Source organism: Salmo salar, chromosome ssa02, assembly GCF_905237065.1.
Source record: "Salmo salar chromosome ssa02, Ssal_v3.1, whole genome shotgun sequence".
Lineage (NCBI taxonomy): Eukaryota > Metazoa > Chordata > Actinopteri > Salmoniformes > Salmonidae > Salmo > Salmo salar.
In genome coordinates this window covers 64,031,273-64,045,272 of record NC_059443.1, presented here as the reverse complement: position 1 = coordinate 64,045,272, position 14,000 = coordinate 64,031,273, and the positions used below count along the sequence as shown (strand labels likewise).

Here is a 14,000-nt window from a genome sequence, read left to right as displayed (position 1 = left end):
AGGACTTCCAATCAAAGGCAACACCACACAGCTGCCTTCAATTGGAAGTCCACCCCAATTAACTCTACATAGAAACACACTTACTAGACTACACATAGAAATACATAAACATAGACCATAAACCAAAAACCCGGAAATACTAAATCAAACACCCTTTTACCAAAACACCACCCCGAACCACATAAAACAAATACCCTCTGCCACGTCCTGACCAAACTACAATAACAATTAACCCTTATACTGGCCAGGACGTGACAAGTTGTTTTCGGTCATAAGAGACAGTAGCAGCAACATTATGTACAAAATAAGTTAAGATATAAGTTACAAACAACACGAAAAAACTAACAAAATAGCACAGTTGGTTAGGAGTGCTGTAAAAGGGCAGCCATCCCCTCCGGCGCCATTCTGAGTATCATGGATTGTGTATGTGTGTCATTCAGAGGGTGAATGGGCAAGACAAAATATTTAAGTGCCTTTGAAAATGGTATGGTAGTAGGTGCCAGGAGCACCGGTTTGTGTCCAGAACTGGTTTTTCCACACTAAACAGTTTCCTGTGTGTATCAAGAATGGTCCACCACCCAAAGGATATCCCGCCAACTTGATACAACTATGGGAAGCACTGGATTCTACATCTTGTAGAGTCAATACCGACGAATAGAGGCTGTTCTGAGAGGGGGGAGCAACTCAATATTAGGAAGGTGTTCTTAATGTTTTGTACGCTCAGGTTATTGCACTACTTTTGACCAGGGCCGGTAGGCAATGTCTCAGATTTGTTTTCTCTGGGGCAACCAGAATACAATTAGATTGACAGTTTTCTCATCAGCTGTTCATTTTGTAACTAATCAATTCAGTTTACAAGAAAAGATGCCAAAATCATTCGACAGTTGTCAGGTACGACAGTTGAACTAAACTCATGAGGCATTTAAAAGTTATATTCTTCCAGAATCAATGGCCATATCATTAATTTACGTCCAACAAATGTATACCAATTGCTGATTGCCCCTTTATTTCCATATAGTATGACCTTCCAATTGCCACTTACTTCCTCTTCCACTGAAGCCCGGTGCAAAATCAGTTACATCAAAACAACTCTTTAAGCGCTTCAGTCTTTGAAGTGAAGGAGCCAGTTAGCCTTGAGAGCAGAACCTTTGTGCCCCTGTGTGCCCCTTCACAGCACGTCTACCATGTCACACACTGCTGGACCAGGAGAGAAGAGAAGAGAGAGAAAGAGAGAGAGAGTGTGTCTGTGTCCATGTGAATGTGCATTTCAGTGTGTCTATGTGTGTGATAACTTTATGTGTGTGTGTGTGTGTGTGTGTGTCTTTTCACACCAGGATTATTATGCCTGGAAGGAGGAGAGGTTAGAAGAGATAGAGATGGAGCAGCTTAGCTTCCATTTTCCATTCTGAAGTTCTCATCCCAGTCAAAAGGATGGGAAGGGGGAAATCCTGTGTAATCCCTTGTTTATTAACGGGACTGATAAGACATTTTCTCACGTTCTAGGATAGAGAAAGATGGAAATGGCTGGAAGATACGAAACAATGCCCAGAGAAAGAGAGAGACAGAGAGAGAGAGAGCGAGAGAGAGAGAGAGAGAGAGAAAGAGAGCGAGAGAGAGAGAGAGAGAGAGAATAAGAGATAAAGAGAAGAGAGGCGGAAGAAAGGAGAGCGTCAGCCCGTTTGTTTTAGAGAATAGAGTGTAATGAGATGCTAATGTAACAACAGAAGACTGGATGCCCTCTGGAGTGCTGTACAGTAGCAGGTCGTTACTCTCTCACTCCCTTCCACCGACGGATGAGAGGAGGAGAGAAGAAGGAGAGGAGGGATGGAGAAAGAGAGGAGAGGGGACCCTGGAGGAGTGTTGGAGAGAGTGTTTTGGAGGAGTGTAAAAATAGCTGGATGGCTTTGTTGTAGGAGTGGAGGAGTACGGTTGAAGAAAGGAGGGCTAAAGGAGGCCAATGGAGGCTCAGGTCAAAAATAGTGTGCTATAAAGTTAATAGGGTGCCATTTGGGACACAGACTGAGTGTGTCGGGTAGAGAATGGTATAATGTGTGTAGGAGGCGAATGCCCCAGAGATGTACTACTGTTTTCTCCGACTACAGTGGTACAAACACACATTAAACTCCAGCTCTCATGACACCCCATTGGGGTATGCTGGCCCTGCGTCCCAAATGCCGCCATATTTCCTACGTAGTGCACTACTTTCAACCAGAGCCCTGTGGGCCCTATAGGGAATAGGGTGCCATTCGGGAACGTAGCCTGCATGTCTAGTGGCTGAGCTCAAATTCGGACTCAACTGCTAATACGCTGCAAACTGCATTTTTGTTTACTGCGGTTTCTCAGATAGTCTGCAGCTGTACAAAAACACATTATTATGAAGTCCACTCTCCAACTCTCCGAACACTCTGGGATATAGCTACATCGATCCCAACCATTAACCCTATGTGGTACCACAACTAACTGCTAGCCCTAAAATGTCTCTGATTTGAACAAAAACACATTCAGTTGTCATAACCCAGGTGTAACGGACGTCACGCTGCTTGCTTAGCGAGTACCGCATCCTCCTGATTCGGTTCACACCAAGGCTCGAACCCAGGGCCTATGCTTTGCTTGCACACGATACCGCACTCCCGGAGCGTCTTACCAGTCAGCGCCACCGAAAAATGTACAATTTCTTACTGCAAGTGAGGACATTTTAGGTTGAGGAGTTCATTTCACACATCCCCATGTGCTACACATGAGATATACAGTGGCTAGTTACATCTGAATTCTACACTGTACTGAGGTTAACCCTTCTTACTGTCTAACTCCATAGACCTACAGTTTATCTCACTGCAGTTGATCAAAAACACATTAGTCCACTCCAACTGGCATAACACCCCACGGGATATATACAATTGTCTTGTGGCTAAACTCAAAATCAACGTCTTACCGTAAACTGTAGCTACTAATGCTAGCCCTGCTATTAAAACCCCATGAAATATATAGTCTACTGTATAGCTAATGACTAAAATCAACTTCTAACCGAATTATAATGCTAAAACTTGATAAACCTGCTACGCTAGCTCTGCCCACAGGCTCCGTGTGCACAGCTGGTGCACGGTCTCAGTAACGTGTTTGATATACTGTATAGCTAATGGCAAAAATCCCCCTCTTACCTCATGATAATGCTAAAACTGCTAACTCTGCTAACCCACTACGCTAGCCCTTGTTGCAGGCTCTATGGGCAGTGGGCACAGAATTAGCAATAGCGTAGAGTGTTAGCGGCTGAGCAGGCTAATTGCATTTCCTTGTGTTAATTAGGCCCATTAATTAGGAAATACATGTGAGGGTGAAGGAGAGGAGGTAGAGGAGGGAGGGGAGGCGAGGAGAAGAAGAAGGGAGAGGAGATGGGGATGAGAGGAGGGAGAGGAGCTGAGGAGAGGAGGAACAGGGGGGATGAGAGGAGAGGAGGGATGCGAGTAGAGGAGGGAGAGGGGGATCAGAGGAGAGGAGAGGAGAGGAAAGGAGATGAGAAGAGAAGAAGGGAGAGGAGAGGGGGGGATGAGAGGAGCGGATTAGAGGACAGAGAGGGGGATCAGAGGAAAGGAGAGGAAAAGAAAGGAGAGGAGAAGAGAAAAAGGGAGAGGAGAGGGGGGATGAGAGGAGCAGAGGAGAGGAGGGAGAGGGGTGGATGAGAGGAGAGGAGGGAGAGGAGTGGAGGAGAGGAGGGAGGGGGAATGAGAGGAGAGGAGAGGAGAGGAGAGGAGAGGAGAGGAGAGGAGAGGAGAGGAGAGGAGAGGAGAGGAGAGGAGAGGAGGGATGAGAGGAGGGCAGCGGAGGAGAGGAGGGAGAGGGGGGATGAGAGGAGAAGAGGAAGAGGGGAAGAGCAGAGGAGGGGAGGGGAGGGGAGGAGAGAGGAGAGGAGAGGAGGAAGTACAGACAGAGCAATGAACAAAGAGGTCTCTGCACTGAGGCCATGTTCCAATATGTAGGATTGGATTTATTGTGTGTTGAAAGGGGACAAGAGAAAGGGTGATTGAAATATTGGAATGTATCCTTTTTCTTTCACCATGTCATACAAATGATTGGTCAATATGCTGCCCACTCACCTCCACTAGCAGGAAGCAGGGTACGATGTAGGTGCTGGTCTTCTGTAGGTCTCTGTCTCCTATATTCCTCATTGTGCCTTGTTCCCGGTTTCTCTTCTGTTTCTCTTCTGTTAGCTGGACTGATGCACCTGTAGAATCATAACCTTTAGCAACAGCCACAGAAAAGTATTGCTGTGCCAAGTTTAGTCCATTACGGAACAATTTTGAGTTCTTTAAAAAAAAAAGTTTTTATCACACACAAGCACACGGACACGCACACGCATGCACACACACACGCACGAATATGGTTCCATTTGGGACGCAGATACAGTTTTCAGACAGTCAGTCAGACACAGTTTTCAGACAGTCAGTCAGACACAGTCAGTCAGACACAGTCAGTCAGATGCAGTTCTCAGACACAGTCAGTCAGACACAGTCAGTCAGACACAGACAGTCAGACACAGACAGTCAGACACAGCATGGGAATAGGATAGACATAAGAGAGACAGGGAGAGATGGTTAAAAAAAGATGAATGAAAGAGAGAGATTAAACAACAATAATCCCAAATTGAAGTCAACTCAGGGATTCCCCCCACAGGATAGCTAAAGAAAAGAGAACATATGTTAAAGAAAGGCATTTGCCAAAGAAAGTAGCATAAGATAAGAAGGCTTCCTTCCACCTACCCACAAGCAGATACCCATGGGGAAAGAACTGTAGGCTCCAAGGACTATGGATACTATTCCATCAAAGTCAAAAGTACATTTCTCACCACGCAGCAGCAAAAAAGCCTGTCTGAGTTGATTTGAAGTTGAAGTGTTTGATTCACACAGTCAATATTATTCTGGGTAGTGCATAAACCCCAAATATGAATTCCGATACAGAGCAAGAATAATGCATTTTTTACTTGAAAAGCAGTTTCAAGGTTTGATTGACAGCCGTTAGTCCCTTCTGTGTAGTCTTCTTAGAAAGGCTCCTTTGGGTCACCCTTTCCTCGCCTATGTCCCAAATGGCACCCTATTCCCTACATAGTGCACTACTTGGGGAGTAGGGTGCCATTTGGGACGCGGGCCTGAACTCACGCCTCTCTGAACAGAATCCTGAATTGAGATACACTACCGTTCAAAAGTTTGGGGTCACTTAGAAATTAAAATAACATCAAATTGATCAGAAATACAGTGTAGACATTGTTAATGTTGTAAATGACTATTGTAGCTGGAAACGGCAGATTTTTTTATGGAATATCTACATAGGTGTACAGAGGCCCATTATCAGCAACCATCACTCCTGTGTTCCAATGGCACGTTGTGTTAGCTAATCCAAGTTTATCATTTTAAAAGGCTATTTGGTCCATTAGAAAACCCTTTTGCAATTATGTTAGCACAGCTGAAAACTGTTGTTCTGATTAAAGAAGCAATAAAACTGTCCCTCTTTATACTAGTTGAGTTGTACAAGATTTTCAGTTTCTTGGCAATTTCTCGCATGGAATAGCCTTCATTTCTCAGAACAAGAATAGACTGACGAGTTTCAGAAGAAAGTCTTTGCGTCTGGCCATTTTGAGCCTGTAATCGAACCCACAAATGCTGATGCTCCAGATACTCAACTAGTCTAAAGAGGGACAGTTTTATTGCTTCTTTAATCAGAACAACAGTTTTCAGCTGTGCTAACATAATTGCAAAAGGGTTTTCTAATGATCAATTAGCCTTTCAAAATGAAAAACTTGGATTAGCTAACACAACGTGCCATTGGAACACAGGAGTGATGGTTGCTGATAATGGGCCTCTGTACACCTATGTAGATATTCCATTAAAAGAATCTGCTGTTTCCAGCTACAATAGTCATTTACAACATTAACAATGTCTACACTGTATTTCGGATCAATTTGATGTTATTTTAATGGACAATAAATGTGCTTTTCTTTCAAAAACAAGGACATTTCTAAGTGTCCCCTAACCTTTGACCGGTAGGTAGTGTAAGTGCGTTTGACTCCTGTTTAAACTTTGCATAATAAGTCATTATTCAATCAATCAATCATTGATAGCAATGGGGAGACTTGCGCCCAGAAGTCACAAACTCTAGTATTCTAATGGCTAGATGTCAAAGTGGACATTCATCAGTAGCCTAGTGTCTGAGAGCTTGTTCAGATATACATTACTACACACACATCAGAGTGGTTAAAATCCTCTGTGTTTAACTACATGTATTATTGAGTTATGGCTCATATACTGAACTGGTCTTCACCTCGCTCAGTCCATCTCTCTTTCTCTCTCTTCACCCCGCTCAGTCCATCTCTCTTCTCTCTCTCTTCACCCCGCTCAGTCCATCTCTCTTTCTCTCTCTCTTCACCCCGCTCAGTCCATCTCTCTTTCTCTCTCTCTTCACCCCGCTCAGTCCATCTCTCTTTCTCTCTCTCTTCACCCCGCTCAGTCCATCTCTCTTTCTCTCTCTCTTCACCTCGCTCAGTCCATCTCTCTTTCTCTCTCTCTTCACCCCGCTCAGTCCATCTCTCTTTCTCTCTCTCTCTTCACCTCGCTCAGTCCATCTCTCTTTCTCTCTCTCTTCACCCCGCTCAGTCCATCTCTCTTTCTCTCTCTCTTCACCCCGCTCAGTCCATCTCTCTTTCTCTCTCTCTTCACCCCGCTCAGTCATCTCTCTTTCTCTCTCTCTTCACCCCGCTCAGTCCATCTCTCTTTCTCTCTCCATTAACCCCCCTCAGTCCATCTCTCTTTCTCTCTCTCTTCACCCCGCTCAGTCATCTCTCTTTCTCTCTCTCTTCACCCCGCTCAGTCATCTCTCTTTCTCTCTCTCTTCACCCCGCTCAGTCCATCTCTCTTTCTCTCTCTCTCTCTTCACCTCGCTCAGTCCATCTCTCTTTCTCTCTCTCTTCACCCCGCTCAGTCCATCTCTCTTTCTCTCTCTCTTCACCCCGCTCAGTCCATCTCTCTTTCTCTCTCTCTTCACCCCGCTCAGTCCATCTCTCTTTCTCTCTCCCTTCACCCCGCTCAGTCATCTCTCTTTCTCTCTCTCTTCACCCCGCTCAGTCCATCTCTCTTTCTCTCTCTCTCTCTTCACCTCGCTCAGTCCATCTCTCTTTCTCTCTCTCTTCACCCCGCTCAGTCCATCTCTCTTTCTCTCTCTCTTCACCCCGCTCAGTCCATCTCTCTTTCTCTCTCCCTTCACCCCGCTCAGTCCATCTCTCTTTCTCTCTCTCTTCACCCCGCTCAGTCCATCTCTCTTTCTCTCTCTCTTCACCCCGCTCAGTCCATCTCTCTTTCTCTCTCTCTCTCTTCACCTCGCTCAGTCCATCTCTCTTTCTCTCTCCCTTCACCCCGCTCAGTCCATCTCTCTTTCTCTCTCTCTTCACCCCGCTCAGTCATCTCTCTTTCGCTCTCTCTTCACCCCGCTCAGTCCATCTCTCTTTCTCTCTCTCTCTCTTCACCTCGCTCAGTCCATCTCTCTTTCTCTCTCCCTTCACCCCGCTCAGTCCATCTCTCTTTCTCTCTCTCTTCACCTCGCTCAGTCCATCTCTCTTTCTCTCTCTCTTCACCCCGCTCAGTCCATCTCTCTTTCTCTCTCTCTCTCTTCACCTCGCTCAGTCCATCTCTCTTTCTCTCTCCCTTCACCCCGCTCAGTCCATCTCTCTTTCTCTCTCTCTTCACCTCGCTCAGTCCATCTCTCTTTCTCTCTCCCTTCACCCCGCTCAGTCCATCTCTCTTTCTCTCTCTCTTCACCCCGCTCAGTCCATCTCTCTTTCTCTCTCTCTTCACCCCGCTCAGTCCATCTCTCTTTCTCTCTCTCTTCACCCCGCTCAGTCCATCTCTCTTTCTCTCTCTCTTCACCCTCGCTCAGTCCATCTCTCTTTCTCTCTCTCTTCACCCCGCTCAGTCCATCTCTCTTTCTCTCTCTCTTCACCCCACTCAGTCCATCTCTCTTTCTCTCTCTCTTCACCCCGCTCAGTCCATCTCTCTTTCTCTCTCTCTCTTCACCCCGCTCAGTCCATCTCTCTTTCTCTCTCTCTTCACCCCGCTCAGTCCATCTCTCTTTCTCTCTCTCTTCACCCCGCTCAGTCCATCTCTCTTTCTCTCTCTCTTCACCCCGCTCAGTCCATCTCTCTTTCTCTCTCTCTTCACCCCGCTCAGTCCATCTCTCTTTCTCTCTCTCTTCACCCCGCTCAGTCCATCTCTCTTTCTCTCTCTCTTCACCCCGCTCAGTCCATCTCTCTTTCTCTCTCTCTTCACCCCGCTCAGTCCATCTCTCTTTCTCTCTCTCTTCACCCCGCGCAGTCCATCTCTCTTCTCTCTCTCTCTTCACCCCGCTCAGTCCATCTCTCTTTCTCTCTCTCTTCACCCCACTCAGTCCATCTCTCTTTCTCTCTCTCTTTTATCCCGCTCAGTCCATCTCTCTTTCTCTCTCTCTTCACCCCGCTCAGTCCATCTCTCTTTCTCTCTCTCCTCACCCCGCTCAGTCCATCTCTCTTTCTCTCTCCTCACCCCACTCAGTCCATCTCTCCTTCTCTCTCCTCACCCCACTCAGTCCATCTCTCTTCTCTCTCTTCACCCTGCTCAGTCCATCCCTCTTTCTCTCTCTTCACCCCACTCACTTCATCCATCCTCTCTCTTCACCCAGCTCAGTCATCCCTCCTTTTTTCTCTTCATCTCTCTCTGTCTCTCTCTCTCTCAATACATAATCTGTCTGTGTCTCTGTCATCATCTGTGTTCCATCTCATACCACTGCAGTATTGTCATGGCACCCCAAAACCCTGCCTCACACACCTCCTCTCTCACTACCCACACACAGCTACACACACTCCCACATACAGCTACACACAGTCCCAGACACTTACACACACTCACCCACCCACACGACTGATACGCTACTCTTTCTCCCTGACAATCCAGCAGATGTGTGTGTGTGCGAGAGAGAGAGTGTGACTGTATTTGCGTTTATAATGTGTGTGTGACACTGTGTGTGTGTGTGTGTGTGTGTGTGTGTGTGTGTGTGTGTGTGTGTGTGTGTGTGTGTGTGTGTGTGTGGGTCGTGTGTGTGTGGAGTGATATAGGCTGTGGCGCTAGGGGTGTAGGACATTAAGACAGCTCTGCATGCAGCACTACAGGTTCATCAATGTGGGTCAGGAGAGACGGAGACTGAGAAGTCTCTGCTACTGCACTCATCATCCTATCTATGGCTTTCTCACACACACACACACACACACACACACACACACACACACACACACACACACACACACACACACACACACACACACACACACACACACACACACACACACACACACACACACACACACACACACACACTATAAGAGCGTCTACAGTATAATGTGTGTGGCATACACACACTTCTAATACGGTCTTTTATCAAAGAAAAAGAATGCCATGAATAAAATCTGGTCTTACCACAGATTCTGTGCAGAGAAGTAGTGATGATGAAGTGTTGCTAGACAGTAGCCATAGCCTCTGCCTTTGACAGAGAAGAACTGGAGTATTTTACAACCCGCTGAAGGCTCCCATCCTGCTGTCTTCTGTCTGTGTTTGTTTTATCTTCTCCCGAGTCTTCAGTAAAAGTAGACCGCCCGCACTTTCACTGCTGCTTTCTCTAGTAAGCCAGCGCTACAGTCACAGAGAGAGAATGAAGAGAGAGAGAGAGAGAGAGAGAGAGAGAGAGAGAGAGAGAGAGAGAGAGAGATAGTGTGTTTGTCTGCTAGAGTGTGTGTTAATGTGTGTGTGTATAGATTCACAGTATAGCACAAGCAACACAGTCTATCTATATGCACTGGGCAACATGCAGTCACTACGCTACTTTGCTAATCTTCCATGGACGGACGAAGCTAATTAATGAATCCACACGGCTTGAGGGCTTCAATAGAGAGAGAAAGAACTAGAGAGGCTGGGAGAGAGAGAGAGAGAGTGGAGGATGCGAGGAGTGAGAGAGATAATTAGAGTGAACGAAGGCGAGAGGATTGGAGAAGAGAGAGGAGATGAGAGAGAGAGTGAAGGAGAGTGAAAGAGTCGGAAGAAGAAGGAATGAGAGCATGAGACCGCGGGAGAAGAGAGAACGCAGGGAGTGGAGTAGAGAGGGAGAGAATGAGTGAGAGAGAGAGAGAGAGAGAGAGAGAGAGAGAGAGAGAGAGAGAGAGAGAGAGAGTATATGTGTGTCAGCGGTATAGGAATAACGGCTGAAGGATAGGCTAGTCTACACTCTTAGAGAAAATGGTTCCAAAAGGGTTTTTCAGCTGTCCACATAGAAGAACCCTTTTTGGTTCTAGGTACAACCCTTTTGGGTTCCATGTAGAGCCCAACGTGGAAAGGGTTCTACATAAAACCCAAAAGGGTTCTTCTTGGAATCAAAAGGGTTTTACCAGGAACCAAAAAGGGTGAAAAACCCTTTTTGGTTCCTTGTAAAACCCTTTTGATTCCAAGGGTTCACCAATGAGGACAGCCGAAGAACCCTTTTAGGTTGTAGATGGTTTGTAGTTGTTTTCTATGATTGTAGGCGCAGGCAGCATACTTTTAGAGCTCAACCCCAGGAAAGCACATTCATACATGAGAAAGCTAAGCCCATGGCTGTGTGTGTGTGTGTGTGTGTGTGTGTGTGTGTGTGTGTGTGTGTGTGTGTGTGTGTGTGTGTGTCTGCGTGTGTGAATAAACGCGTGGGCTCAGGTGAGTGCCTCAGAATGACGGGATTAATGATGCATCACCAAGTGGAAAAGTGGGCCGTTTCAGACACACACACACACACACACACACACACACACACACACACACACACACACACACACACACACACACACACACACCTGTGCACCAGGCCCTATATGGGTCAGGGGCCCTCGGGTGCCAGGCACCAGCAGCCTCAGGCGGTGTGTGTGCGTGTGTATGACTCCCCAAGGCGATATGTACTGTTGCCACAAACGTGGGCTGTGTATTCATGCATGTTCATTATCACCAGTGTGAGGACCTATAAGGCATCGTCCTGGGGGCATGCTGCACCAGCCTGGATGTGGTATGACTTGCATCATGCTGCTGGATGTGCCTGTTACTCCACAAACAGTTCTGTACATACTGTACTAGTTGACCATAATGAATAACTATTGAATATTCCACATAGCTACAGACCAGGGGTATGAAAAGCAAGGCCTTCAGGTCTGTGGTGGGGCTGGTTGTCTTTTCTCCCTGGTAGTTAATTGATTGGTAATGTCACTGATTGGTCCAAAGACTCAATCACCTGGTGTCCCCCGGGTCTGAATCAGTCCCTGATTGGAGGGGAAGGATGACACCTTGAGGCCTGCATTTCAATAAGCCTGTTGGAGAGCGTGGATAGGATATATCATGTAAACATGCCTTCAGTACAATATGTCCAGTGCATAGACCTGGCAAAGGGAGAGCGTTAGTTTCCTTGTGACTGATTGTTAAAAGCATCAAAAACATTTTTTTTGTGTAGTTCCCATGGAAACACAGCATCCCATTCCCATGATAAGGAGTGACATTCATTGAGGCACACACACATGTACACACAAACACCCACACACAGTATGGGGGAGAGGGACATTGGCTGGGACTGTACTGCATCAACCCCGGACATTTTAACGAGGTCTAAAGGAAGAGGTTTCAACAATACACCACCTGGCCAAGAGAGTAACAGTAGTTATTCATATCTTTACTGCAGTCTCTAACGGGGCCACTCTCAAAGGACAAATAATATAAAGTACTTTCTCACTACTTTGCAGATATTCGTTTTTCAATCATATGATGTAAAATATTATGAGGCATAATGATAATATGTGAGCTCAAGCGCAGAGTCAAAGTCATGCATATTAACATAGTATTAACAAGAGTCAAAGTCAAAGGAGTAAAAGTGGAATACAAGGATAAATCAGGGACAGTAGCAACCTCAACAGACAGGTACACTGTGGAGACTAAAGTAGAGCATGAGACAATGACTAATACACTCTCTGCCTTGTGCACGCACACGTGGGGGCATGTACGCAGGCACAGGCACGCACATGCAATGCACGAACGTGAGCATACGCACTGTGGGAAGGGAAACGACTAATACAGTGTGCTTGCAGTGTTTGGCTCTCAATGTGAAGAATTGCTACGCTTTCCTTTTTATACAGGAATCAAAACTAGGGCGATTCAGGGTACGTGTTATTGTGCCCATGTGTGTGTGTTTGTGAGAGTCCATATTATGGATTACAGTCAAGGATATTATGTTTAAATTGCTTGGGAGTTAGTTTGGACATAATTATTCAGATCGGAATATGGAGTAATGAAATATATATATATATGTAATCTGTCATTTACGGGGACGAGAATATTTCCCACATCTCCAGACGTTAAAATAGTAATGCCACTGTTGCTCTGGGTGCATTTAGCCTATATTCCAATATCACGCTTGTATAATGACAACATACGAGGATACTGGGATGCATCAGGCTACTACTGCCCCCTTCTAGATGCGCTACTATTAAACTATTTACTCTTTGTTTGTCGATAACTTTTGTTTTGTTCACATTGCCCATTCTCCATTTCACCTCACATAACATATTGTCAGTTGTGTTACCTGTTGCTCCCTGGTTTCAATGTCTATGGTTGCTCCTGTGTTATGGAAAGTCCACGTCTCACTACCTACAGTTGGTACATACGAACAACACGCAACTATCCCTGTGTTGCTTTCTAAAAAGAGGGTTGGCCACCCAGCAGAGCACAGCACAGCACAGAACATGAGTCAGGTAACTGTAACAGAACGTTGCCTCTGGGCTCCTGTGAATTGTGGACACGCACTGACTCGGTTTGGGAGGCAGGGAGTGACAAACATATTTCTCTGAAAGGGATTTTGCTGTACTCCCATGTCTATTTTAAAAACCTTATAGACTTTTTAAGTTTCACGTTTTCGTGTGTCTGCTGCACTGACGTGGCGAGTTTTGCGTTTCAAAAGCGGATAAAACGCTCAGGTGTTTGTTTTTCATAGGTGGATTTTCTGACTTTTAAAAAAAATTCTTCCTAAGTAGAGCAGCGAAAGGAGGTTTTCCCCTGCGGTATATTTCTTTATTGCAATACTCTCGTTTACCACGTCGGTGTTTTTCTTGCTTTCGTTTTTAAATATTTAATTTGTAACCACCGACAACGCCGAGTGGCCACGTTGGAACAAACAGGTAAGTGGCTGCAATAATATTATTAGCCAACACCTTTCGATTTGGAAGTTACTTTGCTTTTGCTTTCTACTGAATTTGACAGTTTTCCTGACAGCAGAAAGTTAGTAAACGTCCTTGGGTTAACACCTTTTGAACTCGTGCCAACTCGTGCTAAAAATGTGATCCTTGTGCGCAAGCAACGACAGGCCTGGCTGCAAGCTGATGATTTGCAACGTGCTTGACCTCTGTAAACCATTAAGCCACAGATTCACCAAATCATTATAGAATCATAGTTACATTTGGTCCCATCTTATTTGTTGATATATTCATTCATCAACTTAGAAATGAACTTGACAGTGAGTGTGGAAAGTCACAGAGGCCTCAGAAAAAAACAACATTTGGAAGGTGAGGGTGTATAATGTTGACAACATGATGTTGAGTTTTTCCATATCAATTGGAGTTATTTCACAGATCTCCCACATTTCTAGAAGGTACATTCAGAAATCATGATATACTTGAATGGAGTATTTAAATACAGAGAACATAATATACCTCAAAGGGACGGATAAATGTAGCTCATTATAACCTAGTTAATTAATGCGTTCTGGGATGACGGAACAAATTGGGCCAGCTTTCTATCGCGGAGACTGATAATGGTAATAGTGCCTAGCTGCTATTGCACCACCTACACACACCACCAATATTGTACACACAACAACATAGCTGACACGCTAAACTATTACCCATCTAACAGAATCCCTTGGCTCACACTGTGTAT

General features: G+C 45.6%; 2 protein-coding genes across 6 annotated transcripts in view; one reads left to right on the top strand and one right to left on the bottom strand.

Moving 5' to 3' along the window:
• Nucleotides 1-10,122, bottom strand: part of LOC106589633 (phospholipid phosphatase-related protein type 5-like) — a 56,292-nt gene extending 46,170 nt beyond the window's left edge. For both annotated transcript variants that reach the window (XM_045707731.1, XM_045707730.1), the window contains exons 1-2: nucleotides 9,486-10,122; nucleotides 4,092-4,219 (exon numbers count right to left, since the gene is read on the bottom strand). In XM_045707731.1, the coding sequence (XP_045563687.1) occupies nucleotides 4,092-4,163 (72 nt within the window). In that variant the 5' untranslated portion in view covers nucleotides 4,164-4,219; nucleotides 9,486-10,122. The remainder of the gene's footprint in view (nucleotides 1-4,091; nucleotides 4,220-9,485) is intronic.
• Nucleotides 10,123-12,713: 2,591 nt separating this feature from the next.
• Nucleotides 12,714-14,000, top strand: part of LOC106589665 (paralemmin-3-like) — a 32,172-nt gene continuing 30,885 nt past the window's right edge. For 3 of the 4 annotated variants that reach the window (XM_045707720.1, XM_045707717.1, XM_045707705.1), the window contains exon 1: nucleotides 12,827-13,243. The gene's annotated coding sequence lies outside the window, so the exon portion shown is untranslated. The other variant, XM_045707712.1, reaches the window with a different exon arrangement.